Source organism: Mus pahari, chromosome 17 (assembly GCF_900095145.1).
Source record: "Mus pahari chromosome 17, PAHARI_EIJ_v1.1, whole genome shotgun sequence".
Classification (NCBI taxonomy): Eukaryota; Metazoa; Chordata; class Mammalia; order Rodentia; family Muridae; genus Mus; species Mus pahari.
Genome location: NC_034606.1, coordinates 31,716,104 through 31,741,080, shown reverse-complemented (window position 1 = coordinate 31,741,080; position 24,977 = coordinate 31,716,104). Strand labels below are relative to the sequence as shown.

The 24,977-nt window shown below is 46.4% G+C and overlaps 1 protein-coding gene and 1 long non-coding RNA gene across 2 annotated transcripts in view; one reads left to right on the top strand and one right to left on the bottom strand.

The window, feature by feature from the left end:
- Nucleotides 1–1,708: 1,708 nt before the first annotated feature.
- Nucleotides 1,709–5,113, bottom strand: LOC110334575. The gene is made up of 3 exons (XR_002381124.1): nucleotides 4,894–5,113; nucleotides 2,351–2,732; nucleotides 1,709–2,285 (listed from the first exon to the last, which is right to left on the bottom strand). It is a non-coding gene; the product is annotated as an uncharacterized LOC110334575 (long non-coding RNA).
- A 681-nt stretch (nucleotides 5,114–5,794) lies between these two features.
- Kcnq3 (potassium voltage-gated channel subfamily Q member 3) overlaps nucleotides 5,795–24,977 on the top strand; it is a 275,869-nt gene continuing 256,686 nt past the window's right edge. Inside the window, exon 1 of the mRNA XM_021216452.1 lies at nucleotides 5,795–6,198. Coding sequence (XP_021072111.1) covers nucleotides 5,810–6,198 — 389 coding nt within the window. The 5' untranslated portion in view covers nucleotides 5,795–5,809. The remainder of the gene's footprint in view (nucleotides 6,199–24,977) is intronic.

Genomic DNA, 24,977 nt, shown 5'->3' with positions numbered 1-24,977 from the left:
GAGAGAGAGAGAGAGAGAGAGAGAGAGAGAGAGAGAGAGAGAGAGAGAGGCCAAGTTTGATGTTATGAATGTTGTTTTGTACTGAAAAGATTTGTGTGTTAGAAGTTTGGTCACACATGTGGGTGGCTATGTGAAGATGGGGTAGAAACTTTAAGAGGTGTGGTCTATTGAAAGGTCATTAGGTCACTGGTGGAACTGCCCTCGGAAAGGATGAAGATGAACCTTTGGAACCCTTGTTTGCTCAATCTAGAATGTTGTTGCAGGATGGCCACTCCCACTCTTGGCTTCCTGTCTTGCCACATGATCTCTGGACTAGGTATGAATCCAGCAACTTGCCCAAAGGTGACAAACTCAATGTCATAGGATTATAATTCTCTCCATTCTATCCTTCAAGTTACTCTCCTATGCTGACATCACATATCTATTACTCATTTGCTGAAGTTTCCCACCCACGAGTGAGAAAAGGTTCTCCCACTGTGCTGCCTGCCATCCATCTTGCAGTATCCCAGCCAGTGGTATCTGTGGGTTGAACGAGAATGTGCTCCACAGGTTCAGATATATAAAACTTGGTGCCCAGTAGGTGGCACTGTTTGGGGGAAATTGCAGAACCTTTGGGAGGTGGAGCCTTTCTAGAGGATGTATGTCACTGGAGATAGGCTTTGGAAGTTTAAAGCCTCAGCTTTCTGTTCTTGCTCTCTGATTACTGTTTGCATTTGAAGATGTATGTCGTCAGCTTTCTGATCCTGCTACCAAGCCTGTTGCAATGTAGTACTGACTCAATGGACTCTTATCTCTATGGAAATGTAAGCCTGAATAAACCCTTCCTTATACATGGTGCTTCTGGTCATAGTGTTTTAATACAGCCACTAAAGCAGAGTCCAGATTCCTATACTAGAGGCTGAATTGACGGACTCACCCTGTTGGTTCTGTCCTTCAAAATGAAGTTTTATACTTTTGGCCAACAACAATGAGCTTAAAGAGATCTTTTCTTCATATAGTTCCCAGGTTTAGATATTTTGTTGGAGCAAGAGAAACTGGAATAATATGGAAATCCAAAGTATTTTGAGAAAAAAAGGTGGCAAATTTGAGGACCAGCAAGTGAATGGAATTTTAATATCATAGGATGGACTGGGACTTAAAAGTAGAGGGTGCTAGAATGTTCTGTTGTTTGGACTATAACTCAGGCTATTCTTTTTGATACACTGTCACTGTTTATCTTGCTGATATGTCCCATCGGCATATCAGGATCCCTGAGACTTTAGGGATATCGGACATGTGGTTCCTTTTAGCTAAAATCTGCACTGTGTTGTGATTACATGGCCGCTCAAATGGTACTTATTATTGCACATTGTGTCTTTTATGACATTTCTAAAGCCCTCTATTAGAAATCTGAACAGTGTTCTCCATTGGATTATAAAACCATTGAAATAAACAAATGTTCCAGACTCAGATACCTGGCAGTTCCTCTACTCTTAGGTTTATTTGGATCAGAGTCATAACTTTGATACTGAGTTTGCTTCATCCTTTATGAGAGGCACGGCAATGGCCTTTGTATCTCCACCAAAACTCCTCATGTACTGGAAAGTCCAAGGTGCCATTTTCAAAAAAATTTTTTTTCTTTTATTAAATGCCAAGTAATAAAATCTTATGCTTCTGTCCTTGTTGCATTCCTATTGCTCTGATAAAGCACTAACAAAAAAACCACCCAGGAGAAGGAAGTTTATTTCATTTTATAGGCTACAGTCCATCATTGAGGGAAGCCAGAGCAGGAGCTTTACGTGGAGATCATGGGAGAAATTCTGCTTACTCCACGTTTACTTTCAGCTACTTTTCTTAAACAGCACAGGATGACCTGACTGGGGATAGCTCCGCCCACAGTGGGCTGAGTACTCCTTATACTGACTGTCACCCAAGATGTTTACAGATATGCCCCTAGGCCAATCTGTTGGCAGTAAATCCACTTTTGAGGTTGGTTCTACTCAGGTGAGTCAAAGGGAGAATCAGGACCCCTTATCTTTCTTCTATGCCTTTTTATGTATGCCCTGAGGCCCATCTTGGGAGTTTATTTAGTGAGGCTGTTTGAACACTATCAATGTAAATTCACTGGTCATAATTTGACATTACTAAGCCTTACTAAGCACAGGGACTTTCCCAATTAAACAAACCCCAACCCTTAAAATGTTCACATAAAAACACACTCTGACTGTGTGCTGGTGGCTTGACCCTGCTCCTTTACCCATCACTTATTTATGCTTTATTTGAGAATGAAGAGGCTATCCCAGGACCTTTGACACTGTTGATTTATTCATCACTTACTTAGGCTTTGAGAATGAAGAGGCTAGCCCAGAACATATCTGCTTCTAGGATGCTTAGATCTTGATCTTATTTAGAGGGAATATTAGCTACTTTTATCATCACTGTGACAAAAGATCTGATAAACAACCTAAGGGAGGAAAGATGTCATTCTACCCTTCACCTTAGAGAGTTCAGTTCACAGTTGTGCGGCCCCGTGTGTCTGGGCAGCACATCACAGTAATAAGGTAATAGGAGCGTGTTGTAGTAGAATTCTGACTTAATGATGGACAGGAAGCACAGAGAGATACAGAAATCAGTGATGAATGGAACGCATCAACAACTCAATCCCCAGTGACTTACTTCCTCCAATTAGGTCTCACCTCCTCCTAAGTGTCCTATGATGGAGCCATCAAGTGGGGGCCATGCAATGCATGAATCTGTGGAGGACACATAAAAGTCAAACCATAACAAGAAAACTATAGGAAATAAGTAACTAAAATGTTCACACGATAGCTTTAGGTAGTGGCGAATATAAGTGGGAAATAAAATAAGCCAACTAATAAAATGGGAAGAGATTGAGGGGGAAGGGCAATTTTCAAACAGCAACTTCTATAAATGGGAAGATTGTTTTGTGAGTGTTTGGTGTTGAATTGAGGTCAGAAAGGATATTATTATGAATTACTGGAGGCTGGGTATCTTGCAAAGAAAAGAGGTTTGTTTGGGCTATGATTTTGTCCATAGTCAAGGGCCTGGCTCTTTAAATAGTCTTCTTTAGTCTTAAGATCTGGAGGCAACTCATGGGAAGAGAGAGATGTGAATTACGGTTTCTCTCTCTCTCTCTCTCTCTCTCTCTCTCTCTCTCTCTCCAAAGCCACCAAGCTTCCATTATGACGGCCTCATTCTGTTGGGTTTTGTTTTTTTTGTTTGTTTTGTTTTGTTTTTTCCTAATCCTAACTGAATCCCAAACACCAGAAGTTGATTAACTTAATTTTCCACTCTGTATTTCATAATGGGGATCGAATCTCAATGCAGAGATCCCTAGGAAATACACTCAACCCATCAACAGCACAGGCACGTGTGTCTGCTGACAGATATGATAGGAAAGCTGGGACGAGTTGCTGTCTGGTGTGTGTGAGGTTATTTCTAATCCAGGCAATTCCTTTTCCATTAGCCTTTTCTCTTCAGATTTTTTTCTGATTTACTTCTCTGTTTCAACTCATTCTGAATCATTAATTTACTCAGAAAGGGACCAGAGCTACCCTGCTTTGAACTAAGGTCAGGTCCCATAGGTTGTTTCAGACACACACCTCCCATCTAACCAATAAATATCTTTCTCTATTGAGGATGGCCACAAGTCTTTCAATTCTCTGTTTCATTCTCATACTACAGTCAGCTGCTGGGAAAAGTATTCTAGCTTAACAAGCAGTTTATTGCTAGGCCAATCCTAGAGTCAACACTTTCACCCTTGTAGAGAAACTCTGGAGGCTCTTCCCTCCCCTATCCTTCTCTGACCTCTCCTTTCTACCCCCACTCTACAGGTGCCCACAGTGGTGGCTTGAATATGTTTGGCCCAGGAGTGGCACTATTTGGAGGTGTGGCCATGTTGGAGTAAATGTGTCATGGTGGAGGTGGGCTTTGAGACCCTCCTCCTAGCTACTAGGAATATAGATCTCTCAGCTCCTCCCGCACCACGCCTGCCTGGATGCTGCCATGCTCCTGCCTTGATGATAATGGACTGAAACTCTGAACTTGTAAGCCAGCTCCAATTATATGTTATCCTTAGAAGAGTTGCCTTGGTCATGGTGTCTGTTCACAGCAGTAAAACCCTAAGACATCCCCCACCCTTCAGCTTCTCCTTGATCCTGCTCATCCAACTTTCCTAGGCCTACAGTCACGAGGGAAGACTGGGCGGTAAGGAGTCATGGTACCCCAGGGCAGGAGGGGGGCTTCCCTTTACCTGCCTGTTGGGTAATGAGGCATTTGTGCTCTGCCAATGGTGCCAGTGACTGACCAGATTGCTTCCTCTGCCATCAGCAAACCTGAACTACGTTTCTCCTCCGCACTGCTGTCTAGAAGGCTCTTCTGGACACTGTCATAACTGTTCCCACCTTGCCACTTGAATCTCACCTTACGGCGTGCACCTCCTCAATGGGGACTCCCAGGACAGAGTCCAGTGGTTTCCGTGATTCAGTTTCCACACTAGGAATAATTGGGCTCACGCTTGCTTTAGTTCTGGCCTTCTATCTGTCACTCAGGTTTTATGAATTCAAGGGTTTCAAACCTTTGGTGGAGAGCAGTACCCTGTCGTAGGACAAACTCAATGCCAGGGTTTCAGTGTTTTCCCTGAAGGATGCTCATGGAGTCAGAGGGCATGATTGGCTTGCCTGCAGCAGGAGTTAGGAGCCAGGCAGAAATTAGGATACTGATTCTGGTGTTCACATGCATTTCTCAGCTGTCTTCCCACCTACACGTACAAGGGGCTACCCCAAAACTACCAGAAGCAGTAACCCCCAGGAGCCCTGAACAGAAGAATCATTGCAATCACTGAGCCCGTGGGTGAGGTGTGAGCATGTCTAAAGGAGCCACTTGGAGTTTTACCTGCAAAGGCAAGCAGAGGAGGTGGAGGGTGGAGACTGAACATAAAGCTGCAGCCTCAACCTCTACCCACTCCCTTTTATTTTCTCATCTCGCTCAGGGGAAACCCCAACGCCCACGGGGTCTGGGGAGCTCCCGCTTCAGGGCCTCAGGATTCATGACCCAGCAGAAGCAGCAGTAGAGGCCTCACAGCCCTGGTGATGCTGGACCTCAAGGCTGTCTTGGGTAGGGGGGCGGTGGGGAGAGGCAGGGCTCCGCCTGGGCCTCCCGCAACCAAGGGGCGGGACGATGGAGCCCCACCCCTGCGAAGGAGGGAGGGAAGCTGAGAGCTCTGCGGGTGGTGAGCGCTCCGCCCGGGCGCGCCTGCTTCTGCTGCTGCTACTGCCGCTGCAGCGGGGCTCGGGCTAGAGCAGCGGGCTGGGCGCGGGCGGGAGAGGGGAGGAGGGAGGAGGCGGCGGCGCGTGTGCCAGGCGGGCGGGCGGGCGGGAGGACGGCTGGCACAGGGCTTGTAAATAAACTGCGATGCTGTCTCAGGCTCGCCGGCCCGGGTGCCGCCGTTGCCGCCGCCTCCCTGGAGCTTCGGTGCCAGGCTCCCGCCGTCGCGCGCCCTAGCGCCACCGAGCCAGCCTCGCGCGCCCTCGCCGGGCTCCCCGTGGACCCCGGCTTCCCGCGCCCCTCCGGGTCTCACATAGGACCCGCTCGGGATGTGACCCCTTGACTCCCCACCCGACCTCCCCTGCCCCCCGGGAGGCCCGCCTTTGCGTGCTTTTGGGGGGGTGGGCGGGGAGGGGCGCGCGGATCATGGCATTGGAGTTCCCGGGCTTGCAGCCGCCGCCGCCGCCTCGTCCACGTACCCCAAGTGCTCCTACTTCCCGGAGCAGCAGCGGAGAAGGCGAAGCACCCGGTGGGGGCGAGGCAGATGGGTCTCAAGGCTCGCAGGGCGGCGGGGGCGGCCGGCGGGGGCGGCGGCGAAGGGGGCGGCGGAGGCGGCGGGGCCGCTAACCCCGCTGGAGGAGACTCGGCGGTGGCCGGCGACGAGGAGCGGAAAGTGGGGCTGGCGCCAGGAGACGTGGAGCAAGTCACCTTGGCGCTAGGGGCCGGAGCCGACAAAGACGGGACCCTGCTGTTGGAGGGCGGTGGCCGCGAAGAGGGGCAGAGGAGGACCCCGCAGGGCATCGGGCTCCTGGCAAAGACCCCCCTGAGCCGCCCAGTCAAGAGGAACAACGCCAAGTACAGGCGCATCCAAACTTTGATCTATGACGCCCTGGAGAGACCGCGGGGCTGGGCGCTGCTCTACCACGCGCTTGTGTGAGTACCTGGCCGCTCCGGGTGCCTCTTGGCGGCGGTGCACTAAGCTTAGGGTTCAGGCCACGGCTGGTAAAGTGTTTGTGTCTTTGGCCACTCAGAAGTGTTCTCTGGCTTGGGTTGGGGATGGAGGGACACTAGTCTGGCCTTAGCCAACGGTTCTCTGCGGTGTGACGGAGTGCTCCTGGTGCCTGGAACAACAGGCTTAAATGCACCAAACGTGGTTTTCAAGCTGACTTAGAGATTTGAACTGGCGAGTGCGCGCAAGTGCGCGTTTATTGTATGTTCTGGGATATTGTCATGGAAGCTTAAAAGAAATAGATGATATTTCTAATGAAGCAGTTGAGTGGGACAAAAACGGTCCTTTCATAAGCACCGGTTCTTCTTGGGGTGGTTAGCTTGCAATCACCACTCAATTTAGATGATATATCCCAGAGTTGAAGATAGTGGTGCACACTACCCATAGGCGTAGTGCCTGTGTCCATGCGTGTTTCATGCGTGCGCTACCCTTCCTTGGACTGGATGCTGAAGTCAAAGAGGAATGGGTTTTGCTCTAACTGGGGGTGTAGACAGACCAAAATGCAGGTCTTTGTGTTCTTTTAGTAAAATGAATAGGAGAATAGAAAAGGGGCGGAATTTCCAAGCTTAGTCCAACGGGTTGGCTTTTAGCAGAGCCAGAGGTGAGGTGAAGCTATTTGATACTGGAACATCCCTATGATATAGGTGCAACATCCCATAGTTTAGGTTCTACTATCTCTGTAGGTACAACTGTTGCCCATCTATTGGCTTGACTGACCAGGGCATTGGACACCCGAGAGTCCGGTGGGAAGTTTGTCCCCTGGGATTCCTCTAGAAATAATCTCTATGCTAGCCCATAAGGTAAATGCTAGGCCGGAAGGAAAATGGAACTCCAGATGTACCGACTCCTGGGATGCAAAATACACAACTGAATTTAAGAAGGAAGAGAGGGTACTATCAGAGGGATTCCTCACCCAGGACTGGAATCCTGAGTGTCACAACACCTCGGTTGTGTGTGACAAGGCACTTCTGGATACCAGCTGCTTCCTAGCTTTGGCTTAGGAAGCTGTGTGGCTGTCGTGGTTTGGGTAGGAAGTAGACTATGACCTTGACCCTTTCCATTTACGGCAGTTGGTTTCCCTCCAGTTGACCCTTAACTGACAAAGAGGGAAGAAGTCGGGGGCAATGTCTTCTGTTTTTTTAAGTACCTGCCTGTCTTTTGAGGTTGAAAGAGCTTTTCCTGGTTTGGCCACCAGGTGGGGCGTCCACACAGGACCGCAGTTTTGTGCAACAGGTTTCTTCCAGGTTACAAAAGCCTTGCAAGAAAGCATCCCTGAAAACTCGGGAAGCAGCAAGAATAAGGATGACGTACCTTGCCAGGGACTTGGATTTCGGTTGGTCAAGCCTTTGATTCCTTGGTATTTTCAGGAAGCGTCTGACCCAAAGCTTAACATGTGTTGTTCTTTCATAGTGAAATGAGTTTTAGCTGGCATTCATTCTTTGGTCTCTAGAACCATGTTCAAATTGAAATGAAATAAATGCTAGGGTATATGTAGTTTTAGAAGGTTGAACAAATTATCTGAGTGCAGGTAATATCCTATGTTCCTTTGCATAAAGTTGTGTTCAGTGTGTATTCAATGGCTTTGGAAGCCGAGGTTTAATTGAAGCTTGAGATTCCCTCTTTCTCCTCCTCCCACCTTTTCTAGCTGGAATCTGAAGCCTTGCCTTGCCCAGTCTGCAGAGAGAATACATAAAGCCTTTTATAGAATCAGCTACAATGTTATTTTACTGTATACTTGTTCATATCTTAGAAACCAGTTTGTAAGGGTCAAACCTATTGCCAGAGTTTCCCAGAGAAGACCTTGGAAAACTTAAGACCGTTAGAAGGGTCAGATAAATACACATTGTGCTTAATTCTCACATGACCACAATGAGGTAATGCTTGTAACTTACGCTTCCTGGAGGAAAATTTGACCACAGCAAGAGATAAAGACAGCTGTCCAGCATTGCAGGGATAATGGTTCTAAACACATCTGGCTTTCTGGCTACATTCAGATCCCACTTCTGACCCTTGGGGCATTGCTGGGTGCCTATTGTCCATTGATGATGCAAGGCTCTTGATAATCAGCTTTTCTAGCTTAAGTAGGAAATCAAACCAGGATCCGATCAGAACCTAGAAGCCACTGTTTGGAAAATGGGACATGGGCTGGGACTAGGTTTTGTGGCTTCTGATAAAAGATGCTTTATAGGAAAGCTCTTCTTGGGCTGGGTTTGGGTTCCTAATACTCAGATGAGCTTACCAAGTGGCTGCATTTTACATCCTTCCTCAAGCCCAGGAGGAGCCCAGACAAGGGAACACAGCTGATTCTTCACTGATGACTCCGGACTTTGCAGAATTTTAAAATTCAGACTGTGAAGTGCCCATTATCCTGTGCTGGGCCGTGGCTAATGGCAGGAGGGGACCAAGAAATTTGGTTGACCATGAGCTCATAGTTCTGTACGCACTCTCTTTCTTTTGTAAATTAACCAGGCCTGTCAAGTGAGGTTTCTTTCTCTCCTCCATCCTAAATATAAAAGTGAAAATCAATCATTTCTCCCACCTTGCTTCCTGTGCCTCAGAGGCCCATCCCCCGCTCCTCTCCTAGCTATTCACCTTCACCAGAAACCTTTTCTCAGACTTCAGTCTGGCTAGGCTCAAGTTGCCTGCCCCCTATGCCTTCTCCAGCCATAGAATTATGTGTGCTGCTTTGAGCTGATGTGCTTGCTTCTCTGCCCCATGAACCCCAAAGCTTCTTGGGAGTGAAAGTAGGATGTATTTTCTCTCTCTCTCTTTTTTTCTGATTTTTTTTTTTCTGTTTTCTTTTCACTCTCAATCCCTGGAAGACCATAGAACCCATGATAGGTACTTAGTAAGCATTTACTGTGTGGATACAAAGCAGAATTCTCTCAGGATTCTAGTTAATCAAGACTTTGCTGTAACAGCTTTACTGTTACAACAGTGACAGCAGTAAGCAGCTGGAGTCAGCAACACAGGGTTTTAAGAGAAGAATTGTCCTTGGAAGTGTTGGGCTTTGGGGGTTGGGGGGGGATGGACGAGGTGGAGCTCTTGATTGGCTTCAAGAAAAGATCACTGCAGCCCTGTCTTTGGCTAAGGCAAACTTTGATATTACAGGAAACATGTTGGGTTCTGAGTCTGCCTATATGGTTTTGCAGGCACTAAGTAGGAATGAGCCGGAAGCTGAGGATGGTGGGCCTGCCGCATTGAAGAATGGTCCCCAGTGATTAAACTAGCAATCATGATACAATAAGCATACATTAGTTACTCAGCATCCAGTTGATATTGAATAAGGATCTACTTAGAAGTCACACATACCTGACACTGTCATTGTCCCGAGCCCATTAGGAGAGAGATGCTGTCTTCATCTTGGCATTGGTGCTAGCTTGGCACTTGGAAGACATTCCGTTGCCCTGGCCATGTCTTTGCAGCCAGCTGGGTATTGTCCCTTGCCACCTGTTAGCAAAACAAAGGGAAAGGATCTGGAAAGACACCTGCTGCTGTTTTCTAAGGGAGGCTGGCTCCAAGCATCTGACAGGCAAGGCTGGTTGCTTAGCGTCTTAGCCTGAAGAGTTTACTCAGGGGTTGATGGAAGATACCTACATATGAAGATAAAGAGATTTGACAAATACTTCCTGTTTTGTGTCTCCTCCTGGTCATGTATAATCTACCACCTTCTCTCCCCCTCCACCCCCATGAAGTCCACACCCAGTCTACTCCACTACAATCTCACTTCATTTTTCTCGTTACTGTCTGATCTCCTTGCCTTGATCTTTGCTCCTCAGTCAGGTCATTTTCAAGCTTCCTGAGTTGCATGAAGGGGAAGGTAAGGTAATAGTTTCAACAGCCAATAGTATTTTGTTGTTGTTTATTTTTAAGATTCTATTTTAATCACAATGTTTCTCCTTTCCCTTTCCTGTTTCCACACTCTCCCTTAGGCCCCTTCCTACTCTCTTTCAAATCCATGACCTGCTTTGTTCATCAATAGTTATTACATGCATATATATATATATATATATATATATATATATATATATATATATTTGTGTATACATATGTATTCCTAAATATGACCTGACTAGTCTGTATAGTGGTAGTTCTTTGTCTGTTTTTGAGACTGACCATTTGTCACTGGTTAACCAACTGGTGGGCTCTTCCCTGGGGAACTACCTCTCCAGCTCCACTCAGTAGCCTGTGGTTCTTGTCTAGGGTTGAGACCTGGTGGACGTTCCCCCATTTAGTTTGTCACGTTGGTTGATGTCCAACTATGCACTAATTACCGACATCTTCCTCAGTTGAGTCTTTGAAGCCAAGCTGAGAATCTTGGCTAAATAGAATGATAGAATGTCTTTTCTTAGATTCTTGCATCCTCTGTGTAGACCATGCCACCATTTTCAGCATCAGATTTTTGTCCTCTGATGGCTGATATGTGATGCAGAGGGTTCTGCAACTTGGTGTACTTGCTTGCTTGTTTCAGGACTGCTTAAGTCACTCCCTCCAAAATTTCCAGACCTCTCGCCTGTTGATGGAAATGAATTGTGAGGTTTCCTCACTGGAGACAGAGACTTGGAACACTGTGCGTTGGGCAGTATGTAAATAAAAGAGCATACTTCTAAGAATTCTAGAGGCTGGCAGTTTCCTAACTAGATGAAGATTTGGCCTATGCTTTCGAGATGATGTCTTGAAGATTATGTCCATTGTGGGAAGAACACTATAGACTCAGAAGGTGGAAGGTGGACAGAACAATCACGTGAAGGTTCTTCTATAAGGGTGTGAGTTTTACTGACCAGGGAAGGAACTTTTATGATATTGTCGTTTCTTAAAGGTTTTACCTCTTGATACCATGGGCCATGAAGTTTCAACACCAGACCTTCAAACCATTATGAATTTGTTGCCTTGTGGGCTGGAGACATCTTATTCAGCCACAGTTTTCTTCAACTGACAAATTGCCTGAAAACCCAAGAACATGGTTGATTCTTGATGCAATCTGTGGATAATGAACTGGTCCTTATACTTACAGGGCATCCTACACCTAGGCTCTGGTGTTGGCTTCCTTCTGCTTAAGACCTCAGGCCTTGTGCCTCTTGCCTTACCTTCTCCTCCTTCGGTCAGAGTAAATCTTTGGAAATCCATGAAGAACACAGCCTCATTTTAAAGTAGCTAACTGGGATATTAGTAACACCAAATCTTCATTTCATCTTTTTGTAGTTGATGCTGTCACATCCTGGGCTGTGCCACCATCTGCTTAATGTCAGGGCACCCTGCTTACTGATTTAGTCACCATGACACCGAGAGTAGGCACCTCCTCACAGATGCCTAGATCTGGTTCTCTGGAGCCAGATCTGTGCCAGAGGAGCTGGCAAGGCAAGGACTTCTATGTCAGTTTCTCACCAGGGTTTAAGTTCATTTCTTTCTGTTGTCTTCTTGGATATCTGGGGGTGAAATCTTATCCAACAAGGCTTAGAATCCCGAGTTCTGTTTCAATGGGAAACTACTTAGTGCTATCAAATTATGCATTTCTAGTCCTTTTCTCAGTCCCAGCCCCCACTTTGCACTTTATTTCACTCTACATAGATCCATTACAGATGCTTTTCCTCTTGGTGATGCCAGGTAAATCAACAAACAAACAAACAAACAAACAAAGACAGACCTGACTTCCCTCAACGATGGACCACAAGAAGTAAGATGAAATGAATATTTTCCTCTACAAGTAGCTTTGGGTCAATGTTTTACCACAGCAAAAGAGAAGCAAACTAGAACACAGATCTTTATGGCTGTCCTTACCTGCTGCTCCTCTACAAGGTGGACACCTTGGGAAGGTTCTTACTTATAACCTCTTTCCTCTGGCTTTGCAGCTGTCTTGTGAGAAACCTCAAATCCCACCCGAAGTGCGGTCCTATGTGATGAGGTCTTCTCTTTTACCTCAGAAAGACCATTTGCACTGAAGGTGTTCTGTCAAGAGCAAGCTGGGCCATTCCTGCCCTGCTTTATACATGAATAAGTAAGGCAGCTGCAGCCTGAGTGATTGCAATCGTGTAGGAGACTCCAGTTGAGCCAGTCTGGAAGACGACCATTCTTCCTGTTGACAGCCCACAACTGATACTCTCTTTTCTCTCCTCCACTAACCCAGTACTCTATGAGAGCCCTATTAAGTACTCTCTGGTCCCACTGAGTTTCCCTTTGGGGGTATTCTGAACTATCCTATTTGATGACAGCTTGGAGGGAGCTTAAGTGTTAGTGATTGCTTGAGCTAGTTGCTCTCTCTTACGTCCTCCTTTGTGAATTCCTTTCAGATATTTCCCTTCCAACTACTTCCTTTCCAGAAGCAATGGTAGGATAGGCAGGCACACAATGTCTGTCTCTGTACATAGTGTTTCTGGGCTTGAGAAATAAACAGACTCCGCTTCCACCAGCCTACCCTTTACCTCCAAGATCCCAGACTTACTTCCCATATCGGAAAAGTGTGATCTAGGAAGCGAATCTGAGGGTGACCTGACAAACGAGTGTGAGGGTTTGAATATGAAGTGTGCCCAATAAGCTCGTGCACTGAAGGCTTGGTCACCAGCTAGTGACGCTTTTTTGGGAGGTGTTGAAGCTTCAGGAGTTCAGGAGTTCTTGCTGAAGGAAGCAGGTCACCAGGGGTGACACTTTCAATGATATGATCTGCCTTGGTGTCTCCTCTTGTCTCTCTCTGCTTCCTGGCTTGACACCAGCTCCTCCGTCTTGACTTACCCCTCCCTTAAGTCCCAGATGACCTTGGGCTGAAACCTCTGAAACCACAAGCCATTAAAAAAAAAAAAGTTTCTTTTTTTTTTTTGAATGGTGTTGGGATTGTCACATTGCTCAAAGGCTGACAAATACAAAGGGTAAAACTGAGGAAAGGTGGTAGAATCAAGTAGGAAGTTGGGAACAGACTGAAGGTGTGTACCATCAAGCGAGGAGGTACCCTGGGGTTACTGAAGCTCAGTCTTTTTGTTAACTTGGAAGGCTGTGAGCATCAGCCCAGCAGGACCCCTTTAACTCCATCCAGTTTAGGGCTGAAGTAGAAGTCTGAGAACTCCCTTGGTCAGCAATGTGCGGCAGATGTCTGTGACATTTGTTGCAGACACTACACCTCTCAGATGCTAGACAGTACATGATTGGCTGCTCCGTGCTTGGTTCATAAAGGGTGGCAGTCTTCTCGTGACTCTGACGCCCTGATAGGGCTAGTTTCCCAGTGGTTCTGGAGTAAAAGAAGTTTGGAGACCTGAGAGGCCGTGCTTGTTCTGTGGTGTTTTTTTTTTTGACATCATTAATTTTTCATTTAGGATCATCATTCAGGAGGAAAAAAAAAAAAAAACGGGTCTGAATTAAAAGTATCTTCAAATATGTGGCTTTGCTCCCAGGTATCTTTGGGCAGCCAGCCTTTCAAAGTTCTTCCCTTAGGCCACAGTAAGTAGTGCATAGAAATCGCCCCGAAGCCTGACCCATGCCTGCTTTCTCTAGGGTAAGAAACCGTCCCCTTGCTGGGTTCTCCGATGGCTGCTTCTCGTCAGACAAAATAGAAATGATTCCTGAACAAGCACCGACAGCTGTGGTTATGAGCCGATTTGTGACACCTTCGGAGAATTATATTAATTTATAACATGAAACACATTCGTGGCTCTAGGTTGTGTTTGCACACCCGTGTTGCGAGGGTAACAGGCTCCTGAGTGTGAGCCAAGGGGCTGGGTGTGAACTGGGGAGATGATACTTCCTCCCTTTGCCTAAACTCTGGTGCTGAGATAACTATAGTCTCCTTCATAGTTCTGAGCCTCTAGAGGCAACATTTTTTTTTTTTTCCCCACTTGAGCTTTTTTTTTTTTTTTTTTTTCCAGTACCAAGAACACCTTGTTCAGCTGGGAAGGAAATTCATAGGAAAACCATATAAGCCTTTGAGCTTGCCCTTCAGGTCTGCAACTAGCTTAACTGGCCACTCAGTGCTCACTGCTGACTTGGTAAGCTATAACTGACCGTGATGAGTTTGTGTAGTTCCAGCCAGAGTCTGGCTTAGCCTCAGGAAAAGGAGATTAACACTGATGCTAGAGGACCACCTGTCATTTTATACTTAAAGCCTGGTGAAAACTGGTTGAACTGTTCAGAGAGATTGACGATACAGGTTTTAGATGTTTATACCTTGCGTGCTAGAAACCTTGGATCTTTTTCACCCCTCGGATCCTAATGCAGTTCACAGCACGCCACGTCCTCCGTCTCACTGCATGCATAAACACAATGCCAGTCTCAAAGGATGTACAGAGCCAGTGACAGAGATATTGGCTTTGAATCCCGGCTATGCTATGTTTTAGCCAAATGTCACCGAATAAGCTACCAGCCCGAAACAGATTCTTTACCTACACACTGTGGGCTTATGAAGTCCAAAGCCTTGTGTGGCTGTAGTAGGTTAAGTGTTCAATGAATGGCCACCATTTTCCCATTCATGCCAGAATCTAAAAAGGTAGAATGATTTTCCTGAATAAAAGCACTGGTGAAGTGAAAATTGTCCTCTGCTTCAAGGGTTATTTCCCTGGTAGGATACATCTCTGTTAGATTATACAGATGTGAATTTTCCACCATTGAGGTGAAGGAAGGGATTTACCCTGAGAAGGAAAGAGAGCCGTGTAAGGATTCTACTCTTGGTTCATGTTTGCAACGGCAGCAGAGGTGCTTGAAAGAGACACTGGTCCTAAGCATACAACTTAGTTAATGCATTCTGCTCATTTCTTTTGTATGTGCATCTGTGTGTGTATACACACACACACACACACACACACACACACACACACACACACACGTATTCATGTGGAGGCCAGAGAGCAACTTGCAAGAGTCAGTTCTCTTCTAGCACCTTGTGAGCCCTGATGATTGAACTCAAGGCATCAGGCTTTGAGGGAGGAGCTTTTCTCACTGAGCCTTCTCCTTGGCTCCTGGGACTGAGTGTATGCACCCATATATATTGACTTACAGACATGGCCACTGGATGCTGTGCCTTAAGAAAGCGTCTACAAGGATCTAACGTCCCTTGACTGATTAACTGGTATTTTCCCCTGGATGAATGACAGTGGTTCTGTCTCATTAAAAAAAGAATTGCATTTGGGGCTGAGGAGAGGGCTCAGTGGCTACAGCACTTGCAGTGCCAACATGAGAGACCAAGTTAGGATCCAGCCCATGTAAAGCCAGATGGTGGAATCACGCGTCTGAAATTCCAGAGCTAGCCTGCCATATGCAGTGGTGAACAAGAGACTTTCAAACTTACACACACACACACACACACGTACACACACACATACACACACATACACACACAGTGGAATGTGTGTACACACACTCTCACAGATTCTCATAGAAATACAAACAGGTTTTTCTTTGAGTTAAAAAGAAAAACGTGTGTGTATGTGTGTGTGTTTGTGTGTGTGTGTGTGTGTGTGTGTGTGTGTATGTGTGTGTGTGTGTGAAATATTTGGTTGCATTTTCGGTTTCACTGCCAGGATTGTGGGTCAGTTTGACTCAACTGGAGTAATTTTCCTTCTAGGTTCCTTCCTCCTCTAAATGCATTTCTCTTCTGCTTCCAAGGACTCTTCTTCCCATTCCAAGTGCTTTGTTGACGCTCGCTCTTTTTCTTCTGTATTCACCATTGTGTTTTATGCATTCTATCCATGTGCCTTAGTCCTCTGCAGGAACAGGCTGTTCTGGATAAACACAGAGCCCGGAACATAATAGGATCTCAGTTAATACCAAATAACATCTCCCTAATTACAGCTCTTTTACATAGTAAGAATCTAATGATGGCTTAAGGCCATGTCTTATGTCTTCTCCAGATACTCAAAGCATATGATCGGAGCTAAGCATGTCTATTCATACATGATGTATGTGTGGGCATGGATGGGTAGATAAGTGGAGATGAGGGAAGGAAAATTAAACTTCAGTTTCTAGGTAATAACCATAATAGGACTCCCTGCTTTTAAAGATTTATCAGCTCTACCCTGGTTGCTAGGTTAACCATTTAAAACGCTGACATTTGATCCCTTTGACAGTATGTCAAACATTCAGACATGTATGAATGGCCCCTGTTTTATCAAGAAGGGCAGCAAGGGACAGAAAAAAATACCTGTCTTTCTCAAGAATTCGCCTCAGACATTTTGAATGCAGGGGCAGTCCTGTGGTCAGAGGTTCTGAGCTTCCATCTTGGCCCCTCTCCCAGCTCCTCTCTTAACACTCTCACCCACTGCCTTCTGATGTTGCTAGCTGCTTAATAGTTGAAAAATACCTACATAGATGTCACCATTTATATGTGGAGTCCAGTGGGTGTTAGTGTATCTCCACAGTCAATGCTAGTTTAGGCAAAACTAGTGTGCTTCTATTAGAAGCAACCAATAGGGTTTTCTACTATGCTCGTCAGCAAAGGAATAGTTGTGGAAGTTAATGGGGAAAGAGAACTAAAAGACAAGTCAATAGTGGTAGAAGTATTTACAAAACACATATCTAATCATTGATTGTCTCAAACAAAGCCAGGATCACTTAAATTCAACAGTAAGAAACATTTTGTTGGGAGAAATATTTGAAACACAAATCTAGTGTGGACTTAAACGCATAGCAAAAGCAACAACAGCAGCAACAACAAACTCCAAACCCTTTAAAGACTGCAATAATAAACATATATTAAAAACAGAAAAATACATAAACCAGACAGACACTTTACCATGGGTAGCAGATATACATATAAAATGATTTCTGATATGGCTTCATTAGGGGATTCTAAATTAAAGCAGCAGTGAGAGATTAGAATGGGTGTGGCCAAGAACCACAAGGACAAATGCAAATGTGGGCAATGATGTGGAGCAATGGGAATACTAAATTCTTGCTTGTGGAAATAAAATCCAGTAGACACCCTGGAAGAGAGTTTCCTCCAGAGGGAGGTAAACTCACCACAGTAGTTACTCTCCTGGGTGTTTCCTCATTTGAAGTTTTATATCCATACCACATCTTTCCTGAAAACTTTTATAGCAGTTCTATTCATAATTAACAAAAATACCGTATCTAGGATTTTGTTAAATCAGCACCATAAACTGCTATTCAGAGATGGAAGTAATAAATGAGCTGTGATGCTGCGGATGAGCCTTAAATGCATTGTGTATTGGTAAGTGACAAAGGGTAGTCTGGAACAGTGACGTGCTATACTGTTTCAATCATATGACTTTTTTTTCAATAAACTAAAGCTATGGATATAAAAAAGACTAGTGATTTCCAGGAGGTAGATGGCAAAGAAGGAAGTTGAATGGATGGAGTACGGATGATTTTTCTGGTGGGGAAGTTATTATATAGAGAGCTGCAGTGTAGGAATGTGACTTCCTGCTTTTGTCTAAGTCCATAGAACTGTCATGCACCAAGAGTAGCAGTTAAGGGAAAGATTGTAATGGTGCAGCTGGTCTCCCTTTCACACTGTTGGACAAAGATTCTAGAAAAGCAAGAGGAGTCTATAATATCTATGTTGCAATAGCTTAGAGTTGAAGATATACATAGCATGGAGATAAGCTTGCTTTAAGTTTAATATTACTACAGTTGGCTGTGTCTAAGTGTCTCGTCCATTTGTACACATGGGCTAGATACATTTCCTTGTGCTTTGAGGAGGCCTGACTTATCAAACCCTTGGAAAGAGAGGATTTGTAGCATCTAAATTTGGATGGCTAATACCGGTGTGAAAGACAAGGCAATGGATTCTTGAACAACTGTGTGATTATAAGACACAGACAGGACGTATGTGAGACTGACCTCAGACATCCTGCATTGCCAGAGAGTAGGAAGGTGCTCTTTTAAAAAAAAAGAAAATCCCACATTGTTGGTAGTATGCCAGAGGGACACTGTAGCCAAGAGTAAAAGAGCTCCCATGATCAAAGCAGGAACAACTTGAGAAATGAAAGGAGATGATATTGGAGTCTAACCACAGGATAAATAAAGACTTATGAACCCTTACTAACACGAGAACATGACCACAGGAGAAAAGCAAATGTCCACAGGTGTGTGCTGTCATAAACACTCAAGCGGGTGGACAGAAGTGGGAAAGGTAGGTCTTCTCAGAAGAACTCTTCTTGCTTCTATGGGTTCTTTGTCTCCAGGAGAAGTAGAGTGCAGATCACATAGAGCGCCTTCCTTCTAAGCAGTAGACATAGAAGGAAATGCATTAAGAAATGGAATGTATGAGCGTCACTCCCAGCCACGTGGTCCAGGACAGCTTCCCCTGTGGTTATAGTCAAGTTGTATCCGGCCAACTCACCCTTGACATGATGGAACAAAAATGGCAGGGTGGTGAGGCTTTTCTTCCCAAAGCCCCCAACCTCAGTTTAACCTCAGAAGGGATGGTGGCTACACAAACCCTAGCAGAGACATGCATTACCCATGCTCACAAAACTGTCACAGTCGCCTGAACCAGGAAAGGCAGTGACAGTCATAGAGAGCCAAGAGCTTCTTCCTCTGGATAGGATACAGGGGGGAATAGAAGGTCACTTGAAAAGCTTGGTCCCTTGAGTAAAGTTTAAATGCTAGATAATAACTGAGTTAACATTAATATCCCTCAACTATAACAAGATGCTTACTAATATAAGTTGTCAGCAATAAGGACATCTGAGTGCAGGATGCATGGGAGTTCTCTATACTGTGTTCTTACACTACAGGGCTCCCCCTTTAGGCCAGACCCAACACCAGGAAGCTGGCCATGTCTCCTTGTAACTGTCTCTGCTAGAGACTGTTGTGGGCCCTGATTTCTGGTCCTCACTGGTACCTGTCTCCTCGGTGCTCTCTGTCTCATAGCACTGTGTTCACCTAAGTCACATGGTGTGAAACTCCCCCCACTGCTAAAAGGGTGTTAAAAGGTAGAGTCTTCCCTTTGTTCTTGGGGTGATCTGAAGACTCCTCAAGTGAATTCCTTGGAAGAGCACTATGAAGGCTGTTCTCTAAAGAGGCTGTCCTCTGGCTTCTTCTCACTATCCCTCTTTGTGGCAACTCTCTCCCTATCTCGCTCTTATTCTCTTTCTTAATGAAGCTCTTCTCTGGGACTTAAAGGTATGGCTCATAATAGATGCGATGGGTCAGAACAATGGCATAAGCTCTGGATTTAGTGAGTGACCCTGCCTCAATGTATAAGCTGGAGAGTGATTGAAGATGACACAGGGTGTCAACCTTGGGTCACACATGCACTGCACACACATGTGAGCCCATATGCGTGAGCATGCATCCACACAAACATGCACACCACTGTTTTAGTCACTGCTTTCCTATTGCTGTGAAGAGCATCCATGACCAAAGCAAGTCATAAAAGCAAGCGGTTAAACCGTGGGCTTGCATACAGTTTCAGGGGTTTCGTTCCTTATCACGGTGGGGAGCATGGCAGCACACATGGAGTGGGAGGAGAAGATGAGAGCTCTACATTCTGATCCACAAGCAGGCAGAGGAAAAGAGAGAGGGTCTGGACCTGGCAAGGACCTTTGAAACTTCAGTGCCCACCCTCAGTGACATATTTAGTAGTCCAACAAGGCCACACCTCCTGATCCTTCTCAAATAGTACCACTCCACTACCATTATCCATAAACAGAAAAGAACCACCAAGCTGGATGTGGTAGTACACACTTGTAACCCCTGCACTGGGGATGCGGAGACAAGGGACTCTCTGGGACTTGCTTGTCTATTTGCAGTATTCCAGACCACTGGGAAAAAAAAAAAACTGTTTCAAAATAAGGTGGCCAGGGCCTGAGGGACAACCTCTAAAGTTGTATCCACATTCACATGCACAAACACACACAAGCATGCACGCACACATGTAAACCTGAAGGAAATTGCTACCCAGCACAGAACACAGGCAGGGGCTCATATACATGCATAGCTTGCACTTGAACCACACCTCAATTCCCAGGCCCCAGTGTTTAGAATATGAATTAGTGTCACTGTATGGAACAAATCAAAGTTGGGGAACCTTGCTTCCATTTGGAAAAGGGGAAAAAGAATATCCAGAAGTGGTACTGCTGGATGTAGCAGAAACTTTGCTGCTGTTCCTGGTGCATGGGCTGGACGCAGACCCCTCACTGGGTGCAGAACTCACTGCATCAGGAGCCAGAGCTCTTTCATTTGGGAGGCGGGGCAAAGATGAGTTTTCCAACACCTCCTCTCAGTCTCATGTTCCCACCGTTCTACTTTTTGTCTGGGTGCTTTTGAATACTGTAAGCAATACACACGTGCCTGTGACTTTTATTATCAGCGGAGACTCAAATACCTGACGGGATGCAACTTAAGGAAGGTGTATACTGGGTTCCATTTTGAGTAGGTATAGACATTCCCTTGGTGGGGGGACGCATGGCATCAAGAGCATGAGGTAGTTGGTCAGATTGCTTCTGAAGTCAGGAAGCAGAAACCAGACAGGAAGTTGTGTGGGCTAAGAAGCCTCAGGGCCTGTTGGGGTGACTCACTTTCTCCAACTGTACCCCACCTGGATGCCCAACCTCAGCTGAGGACCAGGTGTTCGAACACAGAAGCCTGTGGGGAACCTTTCACATTGAGGCCACAATAACATATGAGTATCACTATATGGTGTTTATGCCTTCATGATGGGCGCGTAGCACTCTGAATTCATGCAAGCTTGCTGTGGTGTATATCAAAGTGTTCCTATTTTTAATGCCTGTATATGTTTCTTTCTCCTTCTGGCCACTCTGAATTGTATTGCTATGAAAGAAGGGTTCACAAACCACACCGATGTTTATAACCACACCCAACCCCTCTCTCAAGACTTTCTGGCTCCTTAAGCCTGTTTTACTTGCTGTTCTAGGTAGGCAGTGGGCAGAAAGAAGGACTCTGCGGGTAATGGGGAGATGGTTATTTGCTGGCTGAGGATAGACTACTGTACGGCACTCTTTGTCATCTATACTAAGAAACATTGGATAAGTTCTTCATCCCTCGGGGTCTGTACTGCGCCAACTTCAAGGTGGAGATCTCTTGTTCTCTTCTATATAGGGTGCTCCCAGAGGAAAAGAAGTTCACTGAAAATCCCTGAAGCAGTATCGGCATACAATATACCCTATAACAAGGAAACTGCTCCAGACCCAGGATATACAGTAATCTCACTGTAGCCTGCTGAAGAAATCTGTACACAGAAACACAGGGGTGGGGCTGGGTTATTTGTCTGGGTCAGGGGCACAGAGATGGCAGATCATGGAGCTGGGAGCCCAGAAAGACCCAAGGACAGATGTTATTTCTCACCCGTGTCTTCTGCTCCCTCATGAACATGCCAACCAAATCCTTATTCCATTGCATATCCTCAGGGGCCAGGCCCAGGCTGGCCATGAGGTAGGTCCCTGCTGAATACGCTACTTTCATTGGCCATGCCCCATCCTATGCAAGTTCCAATCAAAGCCCCAGCTTTGAGCCTAGTGCTGGAAGGCACATTTGGAAGCCTGAGTGTGGCTGGCTTCTGTGAGCATCCTACAGATGGGTTCAGGAGCCAGCCTGGCAGCCTGAGAGGGAGCCACTGTTAACCATGAGGAGCTGGGTGCGTTCCAAAGTTAACCGGCAGCAGTGAAGGCTTCCAGTGTGGGTCTGTGATCGAACTCACCGTGGAGAGAAACGTACTGCACAGGGCTTGAGTGGGAAAGAGCCAGCGCCAAGATGCTGCAGGAGAGGAGCGAGGCTATGGGCTATGTGCCCGCCCGTAACAGTAGACGGGGCTGCCTGAAGCCAGTGGGCACAGCCCACCCAGCCGACTCTTCCAGTCCCTGGGATCTGAACTGCTCTGATGTCCTCTTCACATACATAGGGGTCCATGAACAGTCAAGAGGCCAGTGACTCCTTCTTCTAGTTCCTTTTCAAACCTGCTAACTTCCCCCAACCACATCTGGTGAAGGGGACTGTCAGTTCCTTGCTGTATGTTTACTGTCATTTTTGGGTACAGATGTCAACTAACCTGAACACTTAACACCCTTCAGACTGGCTTGATGCTGTCAGCAGAGAGGATGGTCTTGAGGCCGTAGTGTAGACATCATCTACCAGTAACCTATGGCTCTCTCAGGCTGTCGGGTGTTTCCACATCCTTCCCATCACTTGTTATGTGATTTTCTGCTGAGAGCTTTCTCTTGTTCTTTACAGCATGATAGGCTAGGATCATTTCCTGCTGGAACCAAAGAGATAGACATCGTCTGTACTCAGTCTTCAGCCTGCTTTCCTTGGACACAGGGATTGACCACAGGGAGAAAATGAGAGCCATTGGAAGAGAAAATACAGACAAACAACTTTCATTCTCTAAGGGTCCCAGGCAGTGAAAGAAAGGAGGAATGACAAAGGCAGAAGCAGGAATGAGAAGGAGGATTCATGGCTGGAGATAAAGAGAGACCTCTGTGGCTGAAGGGACCCATTAGCTGTGTAGATCACAGAGAACTTTGTCGACTTGTATGAAATCGCTTGGATCCACACCTGCAATTGACATGGTCATACATGTGCTTTGTAAGGATGTCCGTCCATAGGCTAGATAGAGGGAGGAAGATTTGTGTGAGGTCATTTCCTAAGGCAGCTCCATGATGGCAGTAGGCATTTAGAGTCTATCTGTGATGCTCCAGCCTTGTGCATGGAGGTTACAGTTAGGATCCTGTAACTCAGCAAGTCTTTGCAGAAGCTCCACTAGGCTACGTTGCATTATTCACAGAGTGTAGGTGAGAAAAATGCCCAGGAAGGCCAACTATCACCCAGAGCCACCCAGCCAGAATAACAGACCCTAAAGCCTGTGCTCACCACACCCTTGACCATAGACGCTCTGCCCTCTGGCTCCATGTTCTCTCCTTCTCCTCGGTCTGCAAGCCCTGTAGGCGCCTTCGGGATGAGGCCTGACATTTGTGTTCAGGACGATTCTCATCCTGCTCACAGAAACGCCAGGCTGGATGATGGAAGTGATTCAGCAAGAAGTAGGACTGGAGGGGAAAGAGCTGTGTAAAAACATTTGCAAGTGGATTTAAAACGAGAGTCCACCAGCCCATGCCAGCAGACTGGGAAGTTTGGGAGATATTTTTAGACTATGTAATCCAAATGGCACAGAATGTGGGCTGGGAAGATAGAAATGCAAAGAATAGCTTTGCTAGCTGTGACCAGAGGCTGGCTTTCACAGAGTGTCTTCCTGGCTGTAAATTCAGACTCTTCCCAAGTGTGCATATGGATCCCCTCCCCTCCCTCCCTTTCCTCTCCCCACCCCTCCCCTTCTTCTCCTTCCCACCCCTCTTCCCCTGCCCCCTCCTTCCTTTCTTTTCTCTTCCCTCGCTCCCTTCTTTTTCCATTTCCTCTTTCCTCCACCCTCCTCAGTCTTCCCTCTCCTTTTCCTCTCACATCCCTCTTCCTGCATTTTTCTCTTTTCACACTACAGTGCAGCTCCTTGATTTGGGAGACACCTAGAGACTTGGATGAGGGTGGATGTTGACTCTTTTTTGACGCTTGGGATGCTGCTGACACAAGCGCAGTCCAAATAGTTAAACCATCCCAGGGAGATGGTTGGTTCATGGATCCAAGAGGTGGTCAAGATCAAGGGGTGGAGTGACACGGGGGCAGGCATGGCCTCACCTGAGAATCAGGGATGCCCAGAGTCAGGAGCGGAACCTCTCCCTCCCTGCAGGCTCTCGACACAGTGGGAACCATGGCCACCTGCAGCACCCGACTCTCTCGAACATCCCTTGTGAGAGACACTCCCGATCTCTCCTTGGTTCTCTCTCAGGTTGCAGACACACTGACTTAGCTGGGGCGGGGTGCCAACTCCAAGAACATCTTTCCCCAGCTGCGTCCCTAAGGTGGGGTCATGAGGAGGCATACCAGGTGCTATGAGCAATGAGGAGCAGGCAATGGGTGGGAGGCTTGTCATTCACAGAAATGAGCTTGCACCAAGCATGACTGTCACAGCCACGCCACCTGCACTAGCTTTCCTGTTCTCCTAGTCAAACCCAGGAGGGTGCAGGTACCTGGCAAAGGAAGGGAATTTAGCTCGAGAAGGGGTGTTGGTGTTGGTACCTGACAAACAGGTACTAGAGAGTCCCGAGTCCTGTAGGCGCTTTGTCCCATGCCTGCTTTCCTTTTCCACTTTACAAGTGTGTGTGTGTGTGTGTGTGTGTGTGTAAGTAAACAGTACAAGTACATAGATTTATAAACATTACAAGCACATGTGTGCGGGTGTAGTGTGTGTCTATCATCTGAACCATCACAGAGGCAGAGTTAAGGTAAAATTCCACAGCCCACTCTCCTGGTCCCACCCCAATTGCTTTCTCAGAGGGAATTGCTTTTCTCATCTTGTCCCAATCATGTGTCTGTATGACTGTCTCTTGGTAAATCAACCTTAGGCATTTTCATCGACTTCCTGTTGTTTTCTATCTCTTCGTGGTTTATCTTCTCTTTTCTCTCTGCCCTAACTCATGCAGAATACCTCCTCAGTGTCTTTAGTCTCTGGTTACCTCTCCTTCTCCCAGGTTCTTTCTGCTTTACTTTTCTGTGCATCCAGTCACCATGTTCTTTGTCTTCTTTCATAATGATGTTCCCCTGCCTCTGGTCCAAAGACTTTGGGCATTCTCTCTCTCCTCCTCCTCCTCCTTCCCTCCTTCCCTCCTTCTTCCCTCCTTCCCTCCTTCCCTCCTTCCCTCCTTCCCTCCTTCCCTCCTTCCCTCCTTCCCTCCTTCCCTCCTTCCCTCCTTCC